The 24,186-nt window shown below is 43.7% G+C and overlaps 1 protein-coding gene and 1 non-coding gene across 4 annotated transcripts; one reads left to right on the forward strand and one right to left on the reverse strand.

Moving 5' to 3' along the window:
* Positions 1–1,244: 1,244 nt before the first annotated feature.
* Positions 1,245–7,035, reverse strand: LOC109743019 (transcription factor MYB3R-2-like). Of its 3 annotated transcripts, XM_073507939.1 has the most exons (11): positions 4,306–7,035; positions 3,945–4,048; positions 3,804–3,862; positions 3,642–3,733; positions 3,457–3,557; positions 3,073–3,146; positions 2,323–2,402; positions 2,103–2,185; positions 1,819–1,944; positions 1,602–1,672; positions 1,245–1,504 (listed from the first exon to the last, which is right to left on the reverse strand). In XM_073507939.1, the coding sequence occupies exons 6-11, from the start codon at positions 3,077–3,079 to the stop codon at positions 1,479–1,481; spliced, it is 393 nt and encodes a 130-aa protein (XP_073364040.1). In that variant the 5' UTR covers positions 3,080–3,146; positions 3,457–3,557; positions 3,642–3,733; positions 3,804–3,862; positions 3,945–4,048; positions 4,306–7,035; the 3' UTR covers positions 1,245–1,478. The 3 variants fall into 3 exon arrangements, with proteins under 3 accessions (XP_073364040.1, XP_073364041.1, XP_073364042.1); XM_073507940.1 differs by lacking the exon at positions 4,306–7,035 and having other exon boundaries at positions 1,409–1,504; positions 3,804–3,866; positions 3,945–4,045; XM_073507941.1 differs by lacking the exons at positions 3,457–3,557; positions 3,804–3,862; positions 3,945–4,048; positions 4,306–7,035 and having other exon boundaries at positions 1,409–1,504; positions 3,642–3,738.
* Positions 7,036–23,420: 16,385 nt separating this feature from the next.
* Positions 23,421–23,493, forward strand: TRNAE-CUC (transfer RNA glutamic acid (anticodon CUC)). Its single transcript has one exon. It is a non-coding gene; the product is annotated as a tRNA-Glu (tRNA).
* The last annotated feature ends 693 nt before the right edge of the window (positions 23,494–24,186 follow it).

Below are 24,186 nucleotides of genomic sequence, written 5' to 3' on the forward strand. Positions count from 1 at the left end.
TTGATGGAAAAGGAGGGGCGATTGCTTTCTTTCTGACCTTCAGCCGATAAATTCCATACCTTCCACGAAAATGTGCCTTATTGGAAGTCAGCTCTCTTCTCTCTCTCTCTCTCTCTCTCTCTCTCTCTCACACACACACACACACACACACCCACACGGGCCGGAGTCCAAACAAGGAGTGGGCAGCCCACAACCTGAATAAAAAGTCCAACGACAAATAAACCCGACAAACTCGCGAGTGACAGACAAATGAGGGACACCTGCGACGTCGAGATTCGTGCATGACCAGACTAACGCAAAATTCAACCTAATTCAACCTAATTATTAGCATTTTGACAAGATTTAAGAAACCATCGAGATTAATTTAGGGGACGGGACAAATTCTAATGACAATTACACTTGCTAGATTTTTCATAGCAAGGACGGATGCATTTCAGAGCTTGAATCACATGCTAAGACATTATGTGAAGATTTACTATTCAATTAGGACAGAGTAATTTCTATCCAGACTTCTAAGGCAAACAATACAAAGGAGGTAACTGCGGCTCCCTCCACGTTTCGCATCCGGGCTTGGGACCGGCAAAGGCAGTGTTAGGCCACACCAACCAATCATTCAGCAAAGCATACAAGGCACACACACTCAGAGAGTCAGGCCAGACACAATCACACACACAGTCATTGTCAAAATGCAATATTCACACTTCCAAGGCAAACAATACAAAGGAGGTAACTGCAGCTCCCTCCACATTTTCACATCCGGGCTTGGGACCGGCAAAGGCAGTGTTAGGCCATACCAACCAATCATTCAGCAAAGCATACAAGCCACACACACACACACACACAGAGTCAAGCCACACACAATCACACACACAGTCATTGCCAAAATGCAATATTCACAGTCACACACATCACGCTCAAATGCACAATATTCACACAGTCAAACATAGAGTCACACATCACAGTCAAATGCAATATTTGCACACAGTCACACGCACACACAGGCAAACAAACAGTCCCACACACAGACAGTCAAGCCACACACACAAGAGAGTCAAGCCACAAACAGTCAGACAGACACATAATGGAGCACTTGCACACAAGAAACAACAAGAAACAGACATAGATAAGGGCACAAACAGAAAGCAAATACACGCAAGACCGAAGTAAACTCAGAAAGCTATAAAGAAATTCCAGAACCTGAATGACTAAACGATTTCTCTTGAGGAGTGAGGGTGATTCAGATCTTCGTTCCTGAAAACAGGAAGCTGGTTAGAGGCTGATTAAATGATTATCTTCATGACTACCCACAAGTTTGTAGGCCTATGGACAGAAAAGAAAGTTAAATGTGTTCTTATTCTACTTACTAGAGAAAGCAAGGCATCTAACATGAGCAACATTCTTATAGAAATTCTGGCTCAGGTAAGCCATTCATACCTAAAAAAAAAAATATGTTTCAAGTTGGCAACTATGGTCGCCTCTCATGAGTTACAAGCCGATGGATAGCCTGAAATGACATGAGCAACTTAAAATGTGAGTTTCCACTCTATATTGAAGCAAGAAAAGTAGCTTACATTACCAGCAGCACCAGCAGTCATACTTACAAAAGAAGATTAAGATGACCTGTGATGTAATAAGCACCATATGAGTCTGATGCACGGTACCATAAGATGACCTGTGATGTAATACAAATAGAAGTTACACAAATGGAAGTACCCCATTCCTGCAATATTCAGATGTCGGATGCACGGTATAATGTTCAATAAAGGGCTACATCATTCATGTTAGGAATCTGGTAACAAAGAGGACCAAGGAAGTTACCTTCTAGGAAGAAATTTTGCTATTTCTACCCATTTATTCCCATATATCCGATGGGCATTATTTAGTGCATGTTCCTCAGTAGTCCAAGCATCTCTCTGTATGTCTGGATTCAGATGATTATGCCACCTAAGATGTTATGTATGAATTCGAAATCAGCTTCATAACCAATCAACTCTTTATGTAACCAGTGTGTTTCTGAATTAGCAAACATTCCCCTGTTTGTCTTGCACAAAGGGGAAAATGCATTTAAGCAAACCATGAAAATAAAACAATCAAAAGAATACCTCTCTTGACATTGCTTGCCTATACGTCCAGGTAGTGACCTTGCAATAGTGACCTTGCAATGAGACCAATTTGTTGCTCCATACTGCATTTTCAGCACAAATATCAGGTGCCAATGGGTAGTTATGGATACAACACATCTAAAAACAAAAGTACCCACAAGTAGCAAAATTTGGCTAAATAAACGTTTTGACATCAACATCGCAAAATGTAAAAATATACCTGCATTGTATGCAAACCCAACCATCCCTTAGCAACACAATAAAGAGCCAATGTGACATGTCCAAATCCAATGTCTGTACCTTAAATACTTAGAAAAGCATTATTCCAGTGACTGGACAGCAGTAATACAAAAAAAAGAACATGATATCCACATAAGACATAATCACAAAAAAATTCAGAAAAAATAATAGTGCTAGGTCTGTTCACATTCAACAAACAGCAAAGCAATCAATCGTGAAATATAAAACACAATTTATACAACCAAACATTCAGCAAAGCATACAAGCCACACCATCAAACAAATGCAATTTTCACACACAGTCTCACACACACACACACACACACACACACAAAGTCAAGCCAGACACATATTCACCATCAAGCCACAAACAGTCACACACAGAGTCAAGCCACACATATTCACCATCAAACCACACACAGTTCAGCCACACACAGAGAGAGTCAAGCCACACACACAATCAAGCCACAAACACACAGAGTCAAGCCACACACATATTCACCATCAAGTCACACAGCCACAAACACACAGAGTCAAGCCACACACATATTCACCATCAAGTCACACAGAGCCACACACACAGAATGGAGCGCTTGCACACAAGAAACAGACATAGGTAGCGGCACAAAGAGAAACCTAATACATGCAAGACCGAAGTAAACTCAGAAAGCTATAAAGAAATTCCAGAACTTGAATGAGTAAACTGATTTCAAGTTGGCAACAGTGTTTACCTCTCATCAGTTACAATATTGTGCATGTTACAGCAGCACTAAGAGCTTGCTCAAGAGCATTTTCATCAATCTATCTGAGAAAATACAGAAACAATGTTCCATCAAGATCTTTGAGAATAAAATATGGAGGCCATATCAGTTGCAAACATGACTTGCTAATAACCACTGCAGTACTTAAATATGAGTATCAAGTAGGGTAATTTATTACATACAGTAAGAAAAACATTGAAATATTTGAAGGGAGAAATATTTGAAGGGTGTAAAATAGAAATTAGGCACCACTACACCGGCAAGGCAATAAAGAACCATACAAGACAGAACATTAAAAATGAGTAAATTGCAGAAGAGAGAAAAAAATCTACAACTGAATGGAGTAAGCCTTACTCATCCCCAATTTGGCATTGCTCAATTTGACAGATACCATAGTATCGAAGTGCAGCTTCCAAGAATTTACGCTTTAGATCTAAAATTCTCGCATAGCATACCTACAAGAGATATAAGAAGGGGACTAAATTTTTGTCCTTAGTTGTAGACAGATAGATTATTAAACTGTTCCTGAACCAACAAACCTTGTATTGCAAGTTCAGAACTTCCTGGTTGCTGTTTGTGACCAAAAATGGGCTTTGTTGATAAAAGCTTCAACATTCACTGCATCATCATCCTACAAAATGAAGAACTACATTAGTCCAGCTGAAAATGCAATGACGACAGAGGCTAAAAACGGGACTAACCTCCAAATAGAGTCGTGCAATCTGGACGCACTTGGATAATTTGTTTGTCATCAAGCATCCTGGCTTTTAAGAAGATGGTCAGATTTCCCAGACTTAGAATATCCAATGACATGTAAAGAGAGACAAAAGCTTTGCTTCTACCTGATTCCTGAGTCCAAGTCAATGCCACTAAGCATTTGTGCTGCTCTCGACCATTTTTGTTCAAATTCATACAGTTCTGCAAGCTTCTCCCTAATCACTACAACCTGCAGATAGTCAGCAAGGTTATACTATTCTCAGTTTATGCGCATCAAAACAGTAAATACACCATTTTAAAATAACAGGACGTATGTTTTTCTTCTTCTTAGCATCATATGCAAAAGCAAGTGGGTAAATAGCACTGCCACAAGTTCTGCAATTTGTTCATTTATTACGAACAATTTGTTCCAGGAGATCCATTTGGCAAACACAAGTTAAGCATGATGTGGCAGAGAACATCAACTACACATAAAATCAAGTGTACCTGATTAGCTGGGCTGTGCGGTGGCCAGACAAACCGTTCAGTGTCTTTAGCAACACAATAAAGAGCAAATGTGAAATGTCCAGATCCACATGTCTGTACCTTAAATACTTAGAAAAGCATTAGAATATGATATCCACATAACAGACATATCACAAAAAAGTTCAGAAAAAAAGAACCGTCAGTTGTCTGCACTAAACAAGTACTGGTCTGTTACCTATGATCAGGGACTACCAATACCAAGTTAGCATAAATGATTATTCATCAAGACAATCACTCCTGCCATATAAACATGTATCTCAAGGAAAATTTGTAAGAGATGTGGTTAATTACTTAAATAAAACACACCATATCAAGTATACTAGCACAGAAGTGATATCAATATTTCCACCTTCCACATCAGATAGTATAAAACACACCATAGCTAGTATAAAACACACCATGGCCTACACGGTTTGCACCCCTGAACGCATCCCCATATATGGAAAGACAGACATTGGGAACATAAGCAAAGCATGACAAGAAGAACCCAATTGGAAAGAACACTAAATAAGCAACCATCAGAGCAACCATAATGTATCACCCCATCTCTGCTTATAAGATGGGTGATTCAAGAACATAAGAACAACCGTAACGAACAACCATAACGACCAGCGAGCCAAACCAGAGTATCACAAGAGCGCATGCATTTGAGGTCTGGAAATCGCCGACGAACAACGCAGCGACGGAACCGAGGAACCGATCTGAGCGAACACGATAAACTGACCTTGCTTTGGCCTCTCCCCGTCTCCGTAATCCAAATTCAAAGTCAGATGGGCGAACACGAAACACAGGGACACGAAACGTAATCGTTCATCGCTCCGCCACGAATACGAAACACAAGATCGTGAGTGTCTCTCAGATAACCGAAGCGCACGCAGAAGTTAATGATCCGACAAACTCAAAATCAATATTAACTACTCAATGATCCAGGAAACATCACAACAGAATTTTACGGAATAAGGTGTCAGAAGCTCAATGATCAATGATCGCACTATAAGTTAGTTGTCACAAAGTCTAGGCAAAGCAAGAAAAGCATTTTCCATTGACTGGACATTAGTTATCCCCATAAGACATAACAAAACACGCATATCACTAAATAATTAAGAGAAAAGAAGTCAACTGTCTACACTAAACAAATACTAAGTCATTAATCACAATACCGAGTTGATGCCATAAAATTTAACATGACAAACAATAACTTTTCATGCACACTAACTGGGGATTAACAAATGTCAGAGCATAAGAGTTGAGCTACTCAATTGGATCACCATCATCACAAGAAAACAAGCAGGACATGTCCACGTTATAGGTTCGTTGAAATTGTTGTCCAAAAGGAAAGGGGCATGACAGAAGTTAGCAGCATTGATAAAAAAACATGTGATGAACGTGCTTTCGCGGATAAATAAATTCTAGAGTTATGCTCACAACAGAATTATATGCCAAGGTGGTGTGCAATCACAAAATTCTGGAGTTATGCTATGCAATCTAGAATGTAGTCTAAGGGGAACTAACTCGCAGCAGCTCATCTAGAACTCCTATGAGTAGTTAAATGGAAATAGCAGCATCAGGAAGAAAAGAAGGGACCTTGTCCAACAGTAGCAACAGCAGGTGTTCAATTAGTCAAGCAGCAGGCCACATGGTTTGCACTCTTGTAAAACTTTTCTGCTCAACACACAAGCAAAGCATGATTAAAAGAAACAAACTGGAAAGAACATAAACAATATACACCATCAGATCAAGCGTAAGGAAAATCACCCCATCTCTGAATCTAGGATGAGAGCGCACACACGCCTAGCCGGTACGACAAGAAGTCAGGAATTAACAGACCCTGGAACTCAAGAATTGACAGAGGGCCAACAAGAACTGACAGAGGGCCAAGAACTGACAGAGTATCACAAGAGAGCATACGTTTGAGCTCTGAAAAATCACCAAGAGCAACGTAGGTGACGGAACGGAGGAACTGATCTGAACTAGCACGATAAACGAACACTGCACCCCGTCTCCGGCCGTAATCTAATTTCGAAACCAGACCCGTTCGTTCCTGCAACCGACGCGAACACGAAACCCAGGAACCAGAGTGCCTCTCGGATAACAGAAGCGCACGCAGACAGAATTGCTAGTTCTCAAACGAGACGGACCAAGAACACGCGAGAGCATCGGGACAACGCCGAGGACGAGCGAAATCGAATGGAAAGCGACCCTACACGGACGACGACGCGAGGACGAGCAAAATCGAATCGGACGCGACCCTAAACGGACGACGACGGCGAGGGCGAGCGAAATCGAACCAGAAGCGACCCTACACGGACGACGGCGGCGAGAGGACGACGAGCAAAATCGAACCGGACGCGACCCCAAACGGACGACGGCGAGGACGAGCAAGATCAAACCAGGCGCAATTCCAAACGGGCGAATCGAGCACGAGCGAAAACCAAATCAGGCGCGGTTCTGAACCTGGACGGGCGACGAATCGAGGACGAGCAAATCCAAACCGGACGCGAGGAGGCGAGGCGAGAGGCACGGCCCGGGGCCCCGGACGAAGAGAGGAGGAGCAGACCGGCCACGGCCAGAGCGCGGGGAGGGAGGAAAGGGAGCGCCTGGCCGCGGGCGGGCCGCCGGGGAAGAGGCGGTGGCGCCGGTCGGGTCCTTGCCGGAGACGGCTTCGGCGGGCGGCGGAAACCGGAGGGAAGTGGAGCTGGTGGGGTGGTGGGTTGGGGCTGGATCCGGACCGGGTGGGCAGGACAGGAGGGGTCGGTCTCGGTCGGTCGGCAACGCGGCGCGGCGCGGAGATATTACCGTTGGGAGCCTCAGATTGGGGTCGGGTGCTCGAGGCGGACCGGGAAATTTCTAGCTAGGTCGGTCGAGGCAGAGGCGGTTGCGTGGGCACACGGGCTATCCGGCCGGCGCACAGGAGCAGACCGGCCCATTTGGTCATGTTAGGTTGTGTGCCGTGTTTTATCTTAAAAAAAATTGATGCAAAAGGACATGCATCCGCAATGTTTTCATTTCTTTAGCATCAACTTCAGGTCGAACTTGTTCAAATGAAAGACTTTCGGCGATAGTCCGACGACCGGCATGGTGTCGGCTCTTCCCTCCCCGTTGATCCCCTCCGTCTTGCAATTTGATCCTTCGTCTGTCTCTGAGCTCCAACACTACTCTCCCTCCTCTGTTTTGATCCCTTCTCTCATAATTGGTTTCTCTTCACTGGCTGAGGCAGGATTTCTCAAGTCCTAGTATTGAGGGTGTGTGTGTATATACAAGCAAACTCGTCATGTTGGGGAGGCTCCTGGCCCATGCTGGCCACCCCCATGCCTCTGTCGCTGGTTGTTTCTCCCTATCAATCCTCTATTCCTCTTCTCTCTTGATCGTTTCCTCAATCCCGGCCTCCTTAATCGCTCTGTATCCCAAAAAGGACCACATTTTGATGCGCCTCTTGAGGGTGTTCCTGTGCGGTGCCAGGCATTTGATTTTTTACATAATGGGTAGTATATATACATGCCAACTATTGCTGACAACAAACTGACTCTGAATTCTGATCATAGGGAAAGCAGAGCAATCTAATAGTAGTGACTCTAATCATTAACACCGCGTCGCAGTTCAGCTGGAACTGCGCCTACTCCACATCCGCGGCCATGTAGCTTGTAGGGTCCTCCACTTCACATGACGTCTCGCTCGCACGCCTTTGTGTGTGTGCGCACCCCGACCACCTGGAAGAGCTAAACGCGGGTCTTGGCGAGGAGGAACGACAGGCTTAGCCTTATGCCGGCCGCTTCCATGGACGATGCATCGCTGCTCGCTGCTTTCCATCCCGCTACACGTATTTAGACAATGCTATGGCGTCAGCGCGACCTCGCTGTTCTTGGTGGTGACACTCCTTCCATCCGCCGTTTCTTGCTGAGCCTATCATAGAATGAGGTGTAGTTGTGTGGTTGTGTTAGCATGCGAGATCAATGTCAGAAAATCCATGTCCGTAGGTCACAATAGCATACACCTGAAAGTGAATAAATAGTGTCTTGAACATAGAATGTTGTCTATGTTTCTTTATGAAAAAAAGAATACTGGTACATATTGATTTTCGTTCATCTATCATTTACTTCGTAAGTATAGCACACACAAAATTTGATGCTTTGCAAAACACCAATCATCGGGCAAACAAGCCATTGTTAACGACATCACAAATTACATACTCCGTTGCAATAGAGTAGAGTTTTTGATACATACTTCATCGAGCTGACTTGTAGTCCTTGTCCTGAAGCTTACAACACGGCTGATTGAAACAAACTCGAGGGTTTTAGTAGTTTTAGCAAAATTCATGAACTAAGTCCTAAAGCGCATCTAAACTTTGTGGATGAACTAACATTTTTCTATTGATTGAACTAATGTCCAGACGGGATACCTTGAACCAATTTTTTTAATTTGTTTAATTAAATGTTCTTCCTTTAGTAATTTCTTGCAGTATGTCCTACTATATGGAAGACTAACTATGGTGAAGCACCTTTTTGGTTATTTTATTTTGAATATTATCTAATACTCCCTCTGTTCCATAATGTAGTGCATATAGATCTTTTGGAAAGTCAAAATTTGCAAACTTTAACCAAGTTTATAGATCAAGAGAGAATGTGTGGGCTGCGCGGCGGTGCAGTGGGGCTGGGAACCCTAGAGCTGGGGGAGAGGAAATAAGAGAGAGAGAGAGAGAGAGAGAGAGAGAGAGAGAGAGAGAGAGAGAGAGAGAGAGAGAGAGAGAGGGGAGGACGCGTGCATGGGCTGCTTTTCTTTTGACCGATGTAAATCCCTGTAACTGCGGGAGTGTTGTAAAAAAACTGTGACAGTCAATCTGCCGATGTGGACATCGCGAGGAGGCGCTCTTATCCCAGAGCTTATTGTGTTTGATTGTAGCGGTGTGGAATAATGATGCAGAGTAGATGCACCGCTGGTGCGCCCGATTCTTCAAGCTAATCGTTTCCTAATGCCTACAAGATCTAATTAACATATTTGTGCTAGTCTACACATGTGGCCCAATATATATTTCGTATATTTTGAAACATAACTTTAACAGAAATAAAACAGATGAATTGTCTTGAGTATTATCCATCGTGACTAGCATACTCGGAGATACAATATGTTGGTACAACTGATGAGTATCATATCTTTGTCTGCTTTTGGCTATGTGATCACCGTCAACCACGGGTGATGGAAACTATATATATGCATGAACACTTGATGGGTAGGTCGGAACAAACAAATGTCATAAGCTGGAACTGCCGGGGACTCGGGAATGGCTTGGCAGTTCGTGGGCTCTTGGACCTCAAGAGGGCGGAGGATCCCGATGTTCTTTTCTTATGTGAGACTAAATTGTATGAGAAGGAAATGGAGCAATATAGGTGGAAGCTAGGGCTAGTCAATATGTGTGTGAGAAACCTGGATGGCAGAAGTAGAGGCTTTGGCCATTTTGTGGAGGAGGGGAGTTAACCTGTCATTAAGGTCCATTGAGAGAAGGCATATAGATGTCGATATAACGGACGAGAACGGGGTGGTGTGGAGGATGACAGGAGTGTATGGTGAATCGCAGGCGAGAAGGAAGAAAGAAACATGGAGGACATTGCATCTTCTTAATCAGTAACATCAGGAGGGTCGACCATGGCTATGCATGGGAGACTTTAATGAGATCCTAATGAATGAGGAGAAAAAAGGGGGTGTAAACCGATCCCAGGGCTGTCTGGACCAGTTTCGAGATGCTCTAGAAGAATGCAAGCTAAGCGATCTGGGTTACGAGGGTGATATGATCACGTGGTGGAATAATTGCACCAATGCGGAGGGTTATATTTGTGGACATCTGGACCGTGCAGTAGCGAATATGGAATGGTGTTCCACCTACCCAGAGTTTCGTGTTCGCAATGAACTACCGAGGCATTCATATCATCGGCCGGTTGTGGTGGATACAGAGGACATGGGGGGAAGAAGGGAGAGAGGAGGAGGAGGAGCATTTAGGTTCGAAGCTAGATGGCTCAAGGAGGAGGGGTGTGATCTGGTCGTTGAGGAAGCATGGAGAAGGGTTCGAGAGGGCCATGTGTCTGATGTGGCTGCTGGCCTGAAGGAAGTGGCAAGAGATATTTCAAGGTGGAGTAGAGATGTGATTGGTGATATGGAGAAGAAGTTGAAGGAGGCTAAGAAGGAGTTAGAGGAGTGCCGTAAACGTGATATTTCACCCGAGAAAGTGGCAGAGGAAGTGCGGCTTCGGTGTGTGGTTGATCACCTGGAGCAGGTCATTGAGATAAAATGGAGACAACGGGCACATGTTTGGTGGCTGAAGGAAGGAGATAGGAACACTACATTCTTTTTTAGATATGCCTCAGCTAGGGGAAAGGCTAACAGGATTCAGAGGCTAGGGAGGGAGGAGGGAGTGATGGTGGAAGAAGGAAGGGAGCTTACTAACTATGTTATGTCTTATTTTCAGGATCTATTCGCATCGAACGGCAACACACAATTTGATGAGCTCCTCCACGTTGTCCCGGTGAAGGTAACCGGTGCAATGAATGATTGTCTCACGGCTGACTTCACTGAAATGGAAATAAAAGCTGCACTTGATCACATTGGAGACCTCAAGGCACCCGGGCCGGACGGCATGCCGGCGCTAGTGTTCAAGAAGTATTGGCATCTGATGGGACGGAATGTTGTGGATGAGGTGATGAATGTGCTGAAGGGAGGAGAGATCCCGGAGGGATGCAACGATACCAATGTAGTCCTTATTCCAAAGGTGAAGAACCCCTCAAGGATCAAGGACCTAAGGCCCATTAGCCTATGCAACATGTTTTACAAAATCATCTCCAAGGTTCTGGCTAACTGGCTCAAGCTTGTGCTCCCACAAATAATCTCGGACAACCAGAGTGCCTTCGTGCCGGGGAGGTTGATCATGGACAATATTCTAATGGCCTATGAGGTTTCGCACTTCTTGATGAATAAGAGAGCTGTCAAGGATGAATATGTTGCTGTCAAAGTGGACATGAGTAAAGCCTATGACCGTGTTGAATGGGACTTCTTGGAAGCAATGATGATCAAGCTAGGATTTGCGCGCAGTTGGGTGAATTTAGTGATGAGATGTGTGCGGTCGGTGCGGTACCGGATCAAGGTCAATGGAGAGCTCTCACAGCAATTCGACCCGTCAAGAGGACTCCGGCAGGGTGACTCAATCTCGCCATACCTGTTTGTAATCTGTGCGGAAGGGCTCTCACCAATGCTCAAGGATGCGCAACAGAGAGGGACACTGAATGGCATTCAAATCTATCCGGGGGCTCCCTCTATCTCTCATCTATTTTTTGCCGATGACTCGGTTATGTTGATGAGAGCGAGGGATGACGAGGCCAAAGAACTGAGGCGAATCCTCACGGTTTATGAAAGATGTTCGGGACAATGCATTAATCAGGAGAAGTCAGCTATTATGTTCAGCAAAAACAGCTCGGCGCAATCCAAGCATAATGTGAAAGATACTCTTGGCATCACCAGCGAAGCGTACAATGAGAAGTACCTGGGGCTCCCAGTGTATATTGGGCGATCCAAACGGCGGGCTTTTGCTTATTTGAGGGACGCGATCTGGAATCACATGCAAGGTTGGAATGAGAGAACCTTGTCTTGGCAAGGGAAGGAAATTTTGGTCAAGGGGGTAGCACAGGCGATCCCTACCTTTGCCATGTCCGTGTTCTATCTGACCAAAACCTTTTGTGATGAGCTGAGCGCCATGATAGGCCATTATTGGTGGAGCCAACAGGAAAATGAAAACAAAATACACTGGGTTGGCTGGCCGAAGCTTACAAAATCGAAGGGCAAGGGAGGACTTGGTTTCAGAGATATCCACGACTTCAACAGTGCCATGTTGGCCCGCCAGGTGTGGAGGCTCATCTAGCAACCAGATAGTCTATGCGCACAACTCATGAAGGCCAAGTACTACCCGAACTGTAATGTGTTGGAAGCGGGTCTGAGCGCCAACATGTCATATGCTTGGAGGAGTATTAAACTCGGCATTGACCTGATCAGGAAAGGTGTGATCTGGCGGGTTGGGGATGGGCAGAACATCCATATATGGGATGACCCGTGGATCCCTAGAGCTTGGTCGAGGAAAGTCGTGACACCCAGAGGGGGTAGCTTGTTAACCAGAGTGTCTAAACTCATTGATCCAACCACCGGAAGGTGGGACGAGGAGCTCATCAGAGACATGTTTTGGGAGGAGGATGCCACCTTAATCCTTCAGCTACCACTACGGGACGGGACCGAGGATTTTCTCGCTTGGCACTTTGACAGCAAAGGCATGTTCTCTGTTAAACAAGCCTACAAGCTACAACGAGTGTTCTCCGAGCACCTTGCTGAGGGCCAGGGAGGCGAACCACAGGCGGTTGGCGATCTGAATGGTGGTGGCGATGTGAGATGGAAAAGGACATGGAAGCTACCTTGCCGGGGGAAGGTCAGACATTTTGTCTGGCGAATGGCACACAACACGATTGCCACCAAGGACATTCTGGCAAGAAGAGGAATGAATATTAAGGAACACAGATGCTTTATGTGCAACTCAAGGCACGAGTCAGGGAAACACCTATTTGTTTATTGCAATGAGGTCAAACTGGTGTGGAGGAGGCTTGATCTCGAACATGTCAGACAACAACTCTCAGATTGTGCTTCCATTGGTGAGACCCTGGACTTACTGTGGCAATTGTCAGGGAAGGAAAGGCTGCAGGTCACTGTAATGTGGTGGCAGTGGTGGAACCAAAGGAACAAGGTGCGAGAAGGGGAGAATCCCATGGACCTCGACCAGTTCGCGTTTAGGGCTGCATGCATGGCTACGGAATACCAGGGGTGTTTTTGCAAATCGCCCAAACCCAGTGGGAACCCTCAGTGTTAGTCTCCGCCGCCACTGGATGAGCTGAAATTCAATGTTGACGGCGCCTACACCCCAGGCAGCCTGCATGGTGCATGGGCCGTGATCGCCCGTGACTCTATGGGGACAGTGGTAGCTGCACGGACGGGAGCGAATCATTGTCTTGCGATGGAGTGCGATAGGGGATGCATTGCATATGCTACAGATAACCGTGTGCGATAGGGTGTTGCGATGCCGACAATTCTGTAAAAGTAATCGTATGTAATGCGCCGACCTATCGCACACAAGAAGCGATGAGAAATCATTTGTGATGCATCCGACGCCCCAGATATTTCGACCATCAAGAACGTGTGGATTGAGGGGCCTATCACACACGATATGTTATGATCCAACATTTGCGATGCGGCTGACGACGAAGACGATTTGTGAGGCAAAAATGTGTCGATGAGGAGTCTATAACACACTTTATACTATGTCACACCGTTTGGGATACAGAACACATCAAACGTGTTTAATAACAACAAAACGTGTGTGGTGTTCTACCAGTCACACATGCTTTGTATAAGCTAGCGTGTGCGGTAAGGGGGCCTATCTCACACACACACACACACACACACACACACACACACACACACACACACACACACACACAACAATAGTTCACCATTTGTGATACGTCGATCATCACACTTGTTTGGTGACAAAGGTGCGTGTGTGTTGTAGGGGTACATTGCACATGTTGTGCTTTCTAAAACCATGTGCAACGTAATGACCAACACAATTATTTTTGGCCATGATTTAATCTTTGCAATTTAAAATTCTCTAGAGTTTGAATTTGAAAGTAGACAATCAACATATTTCATATCTATCATACATACCCAATTTACATAGGTTCAACCACCATTACATAGTCCAAATTGCAGTAGCATATGTCCAAGCATTGCATAAGCACCAAATTAAAACAAGAACCACAATAGCATTAAAGATGGCGGCGAGGTATACGGGGGCGCCGACGCTGACGCGTTGCACATACTTGCCAGCCTTGAGGCACCTGGCGACGGAGTCCCTCCTTGTTTTCTCGCACGAGGGCCTCTGAAGCCAAGACCGGCCAGGTAGACAAGATAGACCAGGCAGGCAAGGCGACCTTGGTTACTCTTAATTGCACATTCTCTTGATTACGACACCAAAGACATGCATCACAACGGTGAGAAGCAATGATGCAGAGTAGATGCACCGCCAGGTCCATCGCAGGTACAAGCTAATCATTTTCTAATGGCTCCCAAATCTAATTAACATGTTTGTGGTAGTATGCGTGAGTGGCCTAATGTATGTGTTGTATTGCCCAAAACACGACTTTCTAACTAAATAAAAGGAGTGGGATTGTCTTGGGTACTATTCACCACAACCGGCTCACTCTGAGATAAAGTATGTTGGCACATCGGACATGTATCTTTCTTAGCTATGTGATCACTATGAACCATGGCTGATGAGAACTATATATGCATGAACGCTTGATTGGGAGGTTACGGGAAAATAAATGGCATAACAACTCATTGACGAGGTGGATGGCGACAAGTAATTAGTTTGTTGTACTTTGCATTTAGGTTTGCTTGCGTTTGTACAACCACTTTTTCAACCAAGCGAGCCTTTTGTACTTGGTTGGATACTAACATTAGCGCAATCAAGGTCCTCACACATGGTTAAAAAGAACATAGACATATGTGAATCTCGTCTTGCTATGGTGTGCGACATGGGGTGCATCGTACACGATGAGTGTGTTTGGTTGTCTGGGTGGCTCTAACCTGCATTGCATGGGGGATCCTTGGTGAGTGCGGCCAGGTTGAGTGGATGCAAGGATGAGGTGTTTTTGCAAAAAAAAAAGGATGAGGTGAGATGAGTGTTTGGTGGACTATGTGATATGGGTGCACAATAGATGATATGCACGAGAGATGTTGTTTGGTAGGCTGAATATAGGCTCAATTCTGTTAACTCTTCTCTTCCAATTTTAATCATTCCAGAACCATTCCATAGACAAAGGGAAGAACTAAAACAAATTTATATTGAAATTTGAACCAAAACTAAGTGTCGATTTTAATTACCAGGAATTTCTGAGACAAATCAAAAAACTTTTCCACCAATCTAACCCATTCCACTGAGATGGAGTAGATAGCCGTGGCGGAGACCAACCGGAAGAAGAGGTGGAGGGCGACGAGATGACTGTGGTAGAGATGGGCTGCCGGGAGGAGATGCCAACGACAGAGATTCGACTGCGGCTCGTGGCGCGCAAGAGCTCCCTCCTCCCCAACCCGCTTCTTCCTCTCGGCTGGTGGGGGGTGGCAGGCCGAGCTCCGGCGAGCTTGTCCCCAGGCGTGGGTGCGCGCGGCTGTGGTAGTCGAGGAGCGCAGGCGTGGGTATGCATGGCGGCGGTGGTCGAGGAGCACATGCCTGGGTGCACACGTCGATGGCGGAGTGCGGTGGCGTTGAGGTTGACGTAGAGCGTCGGTGGCGGCATCGACAATGGGGCGAGCGAAGCGGAAGTGAGATCGATGAGACGATTTAGATCAAGGCAGTTGGATTGCATTGCGTGCGGGATGCAGGGGAAAGGACGGGACGAGCCTGCACACGAAGGAAATGCTCGGAACCTGCGTTTCTCTCGGCCTGGCTTTTTTTAGCAAATTCCCTCGGCCGCATCGACTGGGCCAGGCTGAGAAGGGCATGCAGCCAATCAAACATGGGCTATTTTGCACATCGGGTGCGGGTCAGGTGCAAGCCACCCAACCAAACACGCCCAATATGGATAACTGTGTAAAAGCTACCACATGCGATGGGCATACTTATTGCACAAAAGTGCAACGCTGGTGTACTCCGGTGACATTTTCTTTGTAAAGCTGCCCTCCCACAATGGTGTATGCTTTTGATCGACAAACGGCCCGTCTCGCTTCAACTTTGTCTTCTGGGAGTTCTTGTCGTAACAGATAGACAAGGTAGGGCAAAGTCCACTCGGGCGTAACAACTCGCTCTTCTTGTACCAAATCAATTATTGATGGGACCTCAACTTCTGCAGGAACTGGTGTTTGGACCGGTGGTGGGGGCTCTTCTTTGAATGAATTCTCTTTGATAGTTGGGGAGTGGAGGTGATCAAGAAAAATATCTTTATGAACAATCTTTTGAGTGAAACCCAGCTTTGACAGATAATCAACTGCTTGTTTTCCTAATGCCTCCCAAATCTAATTAACATGTTTGTGGTAGTGTGCACCTATGGCCCAATATATGTGTCGTGTTGCCTAAAACCCCGACTTTAACAAAGTAAAATGAGGTGAATTGTCTTGAGTACTATCCACCATGACTATCTCACTGGGAGATAAAATATGTTGGCACACCAGATAGATATCCTTCTTTCTTCTTCTAGCTATGTGATCACCGTGAACCACGGTTGATCGGAACTATATTTGAGGAGCCCGGGAAAAAAATAAATGTCATAACAAAAGCTATAAAGGTTTGCTTGAGTTTGTACAACCACTTTTACAACCAAGTAAGTTTCTTGTACTTGGTTGGATACTTCTATAAAGTTAAAGCAATTGATTTAAAAAAAAACAGTTGGTTCACCAACCGCCCGGCCTCAAGCGGGTGGCCATTAGATTGAAGGCGAAAAATATCCTCCTAGTCTTCGACAAATGCAGAAATCCCCCGCAAAAGACCGACCCACCCGGCAACACCATCGGGAAACTTGCGAGTTCATAGCATCGTCGCAACAACCTGCCTCTGGCCACAGCGTCCTGCACTCGCGGTGTCGAAAGTTGCATTTGAAGAACCTTTCTCGAGCTCGTAGTATTTTTTGTCAATAGATGGTTGGTGCCGCTGATTGCTGTTGTATTTCAGTGATTATTGTGTTGATTCTTCAATTTTATTCTTCCTATTCCTCTGCCTATGCGTAGCTATGATCTTGTATGACTTTACTATTTGCTGGTGTGATCCTTCGGGTGTGATTGTTGGTGTTAGTTGTTGATTGCCCCTAGGACACAATGTATTGGACCACAAGCGCAAGGGTTTGTACCAAGTAGCAAATATTCCTCAATGAGAGCGAAGGTATCCATCCGTCCGTGGAGGTACGATGATCTTTCACCGCCAGTGATAAATTGTACATCACGTATATAACTTTACTTGTGTCCTGACTAGCAAGGGTGCCAACTTTACTAGCTTTGTTGGTTGTACAAGATACTAATGTATAAAGTTCTAGGAAGTATTTTTATATTTTCAGAATAAATGCAAAATACTCAGAAGGCATCTTTCTCCATCTCCTCATATCTCTCAAAATACTCAAGCGGCATCTGGAGCGATATTGATTCCTCAAGCCCAACCGACTCAATCATCATGGTCACATACGTGGCCAATAGCATCCGTGAAGTCACAACATTGAAAGTCACATCACTACATGAGATTGAATTCGGTGACATGTACATTCACATTCTCTAAATTGAACCAAACAAATCAAAAGAAACAAGCGAACAAATTTCTTAACTACTTGGCATTGCACCGAACACATGTGGGTGGCTTAGGTTGACCACCACCACAAAGACCATCAAGCCTTCTTCTTTTTTCGGCTTGTCCTCTTCTTCAGGTGTGCCGCATGACCAGAGCCTCCCCTGCCTAGCGGAGCCTATGGGTTATAGGCAACTCAATGTGCAAATTGTAAAAAAGAAATACCCGATACCGGTCATTGATGGTCTTTTGGGTGAGCTACACGGGTGTATTGTGTACTCAACAATCGTTTATCTATTCCCACATCTATTCACTAATCCTGGAACTCGTTATGGATAGAAGGTCTGTAGAAGTGAAAGTAGGATGATGGGAGGAAAAAAGGAGTACCAGAAAAAAAAGATTTATGACTTTCTTCCCACGAAGAAATAGTATCGCATTTGAAACAGGAAATATTTAATTTGGATATTAAATCTACAAGGAAGGGCAATAATCCAAACAAATGAGAACCTACTAGATAGTTCGGATTTCAGCTATTAGGGAGGGGAATGAAACACTTGTCAAGTCTTTTTCTTTTTATGGAGCTGACATTGTCGATGGTGTTGGTCGTCGCGAGCGTTGGGGCGACCACGCAGCACGATTTGGTTATTTTTCATGTGTTAAGTCTTAACACGATGCATACAACGACATGCAATCATCTAGTTCGTATGATTTGGTTCCAAGTTGTTCTCACACATGGTTTTCTCAAACTTTAGATTCGTTCATGTTCACTGATTTGAGGTCCGCAAAGAGGAGCTCGAGATTTTCTTCATGCGTACGGAGTCCCTCTTTGCTTTACCGCACTAGGGCTCATGATGCCAATACGGTCCATGTAGTCAAGGCTACTCTTGATACTCTTGATTCTACATTCCCTTGTTGATGAGATTGAGGGCGTGCTTCATAACAATACAGAGTAATGATGCATTGTACATTGTAACAATGTGGAGTAATGATGCATTTTTTCTGATAAAGGGTGCTTTTATTAACTCCAAATGTACCATCGAGTGGATACAAAGCATAAAGAACAACACCCATCTTTGCATAACTAAGATGCACACAACCAACAAAAGAATCATCCGACTCATAATATAAAAACGACAAAGTGGCAATAGTAAAGCCATATGAGACTGAAACTATGCGTATGCCGACAGAGAAGGTGAACCAATCTGGAGATTATGATGCCACTCATGTTGGGTAAAAACCTTTCTTGAGACCTGCTCCAACCGCACGCACACCATCTTGAACAACGATTGGTACTCCGTTTGCGTAGACCACGTTCGCGTAGACCACATACGAAGCTAGAGCGTACAGCGATAAATAACCTGTAAAGAAGAAAAGATTTTGCCATAAAAACACAATCATTTATACATAGCCAAAGCGACCACAGTAAGGCATATGAGCCCACTCGTATTAGCGTACTAAACATGTTTGGTATTCCGTCAAGTCAGTGACCATATATATTGGCAATATTTTTTTTGGCGGACATAAATTGAATGCTATTTGGATGACTGACCATGTGGAACGCACAAATTTGCATTGAAAGAATAGATATTTGATTGTCTCATTAAGAGTCCAAAAGCTACATTTCTTGCTTCCTTGCTAGTTATGGCGAGCAAAGTTGTTTTTAGTTAACACAAATCCTCTCCAAGGTACCACATGAAAATCTTAACATTTAGTAGCATTTTTTATTTTTGGATTAGCTTCTCATTATCCATCGAAATCTCTCAGTGCAGAGTGCACGATACATAGAGTCAACTATGACAAACTCAGATGTAGTGAGATTCCAGCGAAACACACCCCACCCTTATGTCAAGTTAATCGAATCCCAAATATGATAGAAGATTTTTCCATGACACAAGCCGGGGGCCAATCAAATCCCTCCTAATGATGCATCTGGCGGGGAAGAGCTGAGCACATGTGCAAGAGTATTATTCTTATTACGTATAATGCGGTACAAGGCCAGATACATCTGGTGGAGTAATGATGCATAGTACATGCGCCGCTGGAGCAAAGTGAGCTTCAAGCTAATCATTTTCTAATGTCTCCCAAACCTAATTAACATGTTTGTGGTGTGCGCACGCAACCTAATGTGTGTTTTGCATTTTCCTTAAAACATGACTTTAACAAAGTAAAATGAGGGGAATTGTGTTGGGTACTATCCACCATGACTACCTCACTCGGAGATGGATATGCTGGCACAACGAATGTGTATCTTTCTTTATCTACTAATGGCTATGTGATCACTGTGGAGTGTGGACCACGATTGATGGGAACTATATATATGCATGAAGACTTGCTGGGAGGTTGGAAAATAAATAAATGTCATAACAACTCATTGACTGGGTGTATGGCGACATGTAATTGGTTTCTTGTACTTTTCTTTAACAACTATAGAGGTTTTCTTGGGTTTGTACCTCTACCTTTTCAACCAAATGAGCGTTTTATACTTGCTTGGATATGAAGATAAAGTTAAAGCGAGCGCTAGGTGCCAGTTAGCTATTTTAGGGGAAACAAAACAGTTGGCTCGCGAGCCATCTGACCCGAGCGCTTAGCCATTGGAATGAAGCCAGACAACACATCCTCCTTGTCGCCAATCAATGCAGCAAAAATCCCTCATGGCACGCTGACTTGCTCGGCAGCACAGCCGGGAGACCATGTGGGTTCATAGCCGCATCGCCGCCAAGCCTTGCAGTAGTGCCTCTCTCTCCTCGAAGCAGCTCTTCTCCGGCATAATAAAAGTTTAGTGATTTTTGTTTTTCCATGCTAAGTATTTATTAATTAAATAATTATAATATGTCTTCTTAAATATCAATGGGAATTCAAAAGAATCATAATTTGGAATATTAGCATGGTATCTCCCTTTGAATGTTACAGCTGATTGACTTGGCACATGGTTATACTTGTTATGAAAAGTTTCTGTAGTTTAAATCGGCCTCAGTGGTATTACAACTTTGGAGTAGTATCATGTTCATATTGCCACTTAACGATTTCATTTTCAAAATGCATGATTATGATGTCTGTTTCACTAGTTGGTCGTTTCACACTCTTTTGCTAGTCTTCATGTATGCTAGCCATGAATTCTGCTTGTGCCAAATCCTTGAGCAAGGTTTTGCCATAAGACTCCACCGTACCTACTTATTTGTATGATTTAGAAAGATCATTAAAAGTAAATTTCCATTGGTGCATTAACAAAAATTAAATACACTATTAAATGCTTCATATTGTTTCCCCGCAAAAGAAAAGCTTCATATTGTTTGAGCTATTGATGATCCTAAACATATTTTATTTTCCACGATCTCGTAATGGTGGTTTTGGATGGATAAAAGATGCAGGAAAAGTCTGACTAAATTAACAAAAGGTTTTCAATTCCTAAAGTGGAAGGATGACAAATCCTTCTAAAACTAAAGATATCTAAAATAGAGTGTGTGATACCTGGCACCATTACCAGCAGCAATGGAAAATGTATGTATTTCCTATGGTCAAATCTTGAGCATGAAGCCAACACATTGGCAGTAAGAGTTGAACCACCTTTTCAATACTACTAATAAGCGCATGACAATTTCTGCTTCCCTCTGTGAAGAGCATATTCTTTTACCTTTTATGTTGAGTAATTCCATCTTTCTTTTAAAGCACAACTATTAAGAGTGTGATTATCATTCTTAGTTTATATGCATTTTGTTAATATGTAACATTGAGTAATGTACAACTGTGATGCTTTCAACTCCGGATTTGTATATTTAATCATATCTTAGACTTGCGAGATACCATTGCCGCCTATGGCTGCAAATAAAAAAACAATATGACAAATTTGTAGAGATCATTCTCAGTTTCTAAGCCGATTGTTACTCCGGTATGGAGTTTCCCTCCTAACTCAACCCCCCTTTTTTAACGAAATCGTGCTAGAAAGCATCACCATTTAGAGAGATCATTTTTCAAAATGGGAAAAATCATTATGGTCTCAGTGTTGCATAAGAATTTCATGTGAGAAACTGAGAATCGAGACATACATGATTATAATATTCAAATTGTATTGAGGTACTTTATCATGTTAAATTTATTCCTTTTCATTTTCTAATCTGAATTTTCAATGATCTTTCGCTTGAACTTGAGATGGAAGACAACTTATTTAGTATATAATTAAAAATTTAAGGTTTTCAATCCTTCCATCATTCGATCAACATTGTTATGAAGAAAAGTAAGAAATAAAATTCATCAAGTTTACATAATGTGCACTTCAACTGTTCAACATTCAAGTTGAGTTCTTTTGAGATAAATCAAAAGATGCTTGATTAATTTCTCCAGGGGCTATAGGTCTAGACTGACAATCTAATTAGTTTTCTGGTCATTTGTTTGGATATATAAGTTGTCACATAATTTGTGTCTTGTGTGAGAGTTCGTACTACAAAAGTTGTGTGGGTTATTTTCGATATCTTTCTGTAGTTAGCAACAAAGTGCTTGTCACATAATTAGTTTTGTGGTCATTTATTTGGATATCTTCAGTAGTTTTAAGGCCGTGGGATGATGTGTTAGCAACAGACAATTTGAGATATCTTTCTGCAGTGAAAGCAAAAGCCATGCAAGCAAAACTTGACAAATGATGAGCTGATGACTTGTTCGTGGTGGTATTTGAATATTTGATCAGTTTCGTACCACTGGTAGAGAATAGGCCATAGTTTGACCACAATTTGAAATTTTTTGAATTTTTTTGCCTCTCCAGATCTTAAAAGCCCCGTATCTTTTTTTCTGTTAGGTTTTTGAGGATTTTGAAAATGTTTTTGTAAATTCGGATGTAACTTTTCGAGTAGATGATTTTTCATATAAAAAACTTTTTCATCCGAGTTCGTATGCAAAAGTTATGCCCATTTTAAGAAATTCCAGAGAGATTTTGCAAATAAAGTCGAAATTCATATTTGTTAATTTTCCCAACAACTAGACCACATATCACATGAGAAACTTATTTTATTTTTTTGAAATTTCCATCATTTTCTTTTGGTTTTTCTAAAACGGAAAAGGCGGTCCAGGGGGGGGTAGAGTTTGATGGGCCCTTTAGTACCGGTTGGTCTGGCCAACCGCGACTAAAGGACTAACCTTTAGTCCCGGTTGGTCTGGCCAACCGCGACTAAAGGCCTTCGGGCCAGCCTGAGGACCTTTAGTCCCGGTTGGCCAGGCCAACCGGGACTAAAGCCCCTCCCGTCCGCCAGCTGTCGACCGAGCGCGCTGGGCCCAGATAGTTGGTCGCGGGTCTCCTCCCGAACCGCGACTAAAGACCCCTTTGGTCGCGGTTCGATTATTTTGGGGACTAATGGAGGCATATGGAAGCCTCTTTTTCTACTAGTGTACCTGCATATGCGGTGTGGTTGCTCATCTCAGTGAGGCAAGCAGATTGCTGGAATTTTGCCCAAGACCAACACATCATATGTTGGCTTGGGATTTCAGTATCCGCTGTGTCTGAATTTGGAACAATCCATGTGTTTGCATGCATGGCGGAATTTAAATATGTGATTGATCAACCAAAGCTTCGATTTGTCGATGTTTTCTAGCCATTTCTGAATCAACCAAATCTGCGATTCAGCTCTATCGTTGGTGTGTTTTTTTTTTTTTTTTTTGACGCCAAGAGCATCGCTTGCCTGTGGCCCTATGTAGTACTACTTTTGCGTAGTATGCTACACATTTATTACCGTTTTTAAAGTTTCACAATTCCGTCGTAGTCTAGGTGGTTAGGATACTCGGCTCTCACCCGAGAGACCCGGGTTCAAGTCCCGGCGACGGAAATTCCCTTTTTGGGATTTTCTTTTTTGTTCTCGGTGAAGGATAAATCCATCGGGCAATGCTCATTGTATAGTAGAGACAGAGACTATCGCCCTGAACAGCTCGGGATAATTATCTTAGCTTACTGTAGATGGTTGACGATTCCAATAGTTGAACTGGGGGTCAGCCTTGTGATGATGCCGATCCAGAGATGTGATGCTGCCGATCCACGGCCAGCAAACATGCTGTTGTAAGCCATGTTTGAATCGAGCAAAGCTGCGATTTAGTTCGTCGTGCTTTGTTTGAATTGCGCGCAAGGCGGGGTGGGGAGTGGCTTCTTTTGTCCAACTCTCCTCTGGTGAGTTTCTACCCGACTGATTACTCCTTCCTTCCTAACCCGAGAGAGAGATTTCATGGCTTCCATTACCGTACTACCTGAAATGTTTCAGATATTACTATTTGTCTGTATGATATTTAGACAATGGAAAGAACTGTTTTAGATATAGAAGATGTATCCAGAACAGAGTAAATGCTAGTAGTACTGCATACTGATACAAAAATTATTCTGCCAGTGGGCACTTGTAAGTGTAGAGTAGAGTGAGGATTTGGTGCAGAAGTGTAGAATCTCTATTATTAAAGGGGATCGAACGTCGTGATGGTTCGACCTCTCCAGCCTCGTACGTAACTTGTGCCCGTGAAGGAAAAATCGGACCTCC

Source organism: Aegilops tauschii, chromosome 2 (assembly GCF_002575655.3).
Source record: "Aegilops tauschii subsp. strangulata cultivar AL8/78 chromosome 2, Aet v6.0, whole genome shotgun sequence".
NCBI lineage: Eukaryota > Viridiplantae > Streptophyta > Magnoliopsida > Poales > Poaceae > Aegilops > Aegilops tauschii.

What these genes read in the sequence shown, in the direction of transcription:
- LOC109743019 (XM_073507939.1), bottom strand. An exon ending in GGCAAGCAATGTCAAGAGAG is followed by an intron (nt 1,945 to 2,102) that starts GTATTCTTTTGA and finishes ATAACATCTTAG; the next exon opens with GTGGCATAATCATCTGAATC. An exon ending in GGTCATCTTAATCTTCTTTT is followed by an intron (nt 1,505 to 1,601) that starts GTAAGTATGACT and finishes ATGTCATTTCAG; the next exon opens with GCTATCCATCGGCTTGTAAC.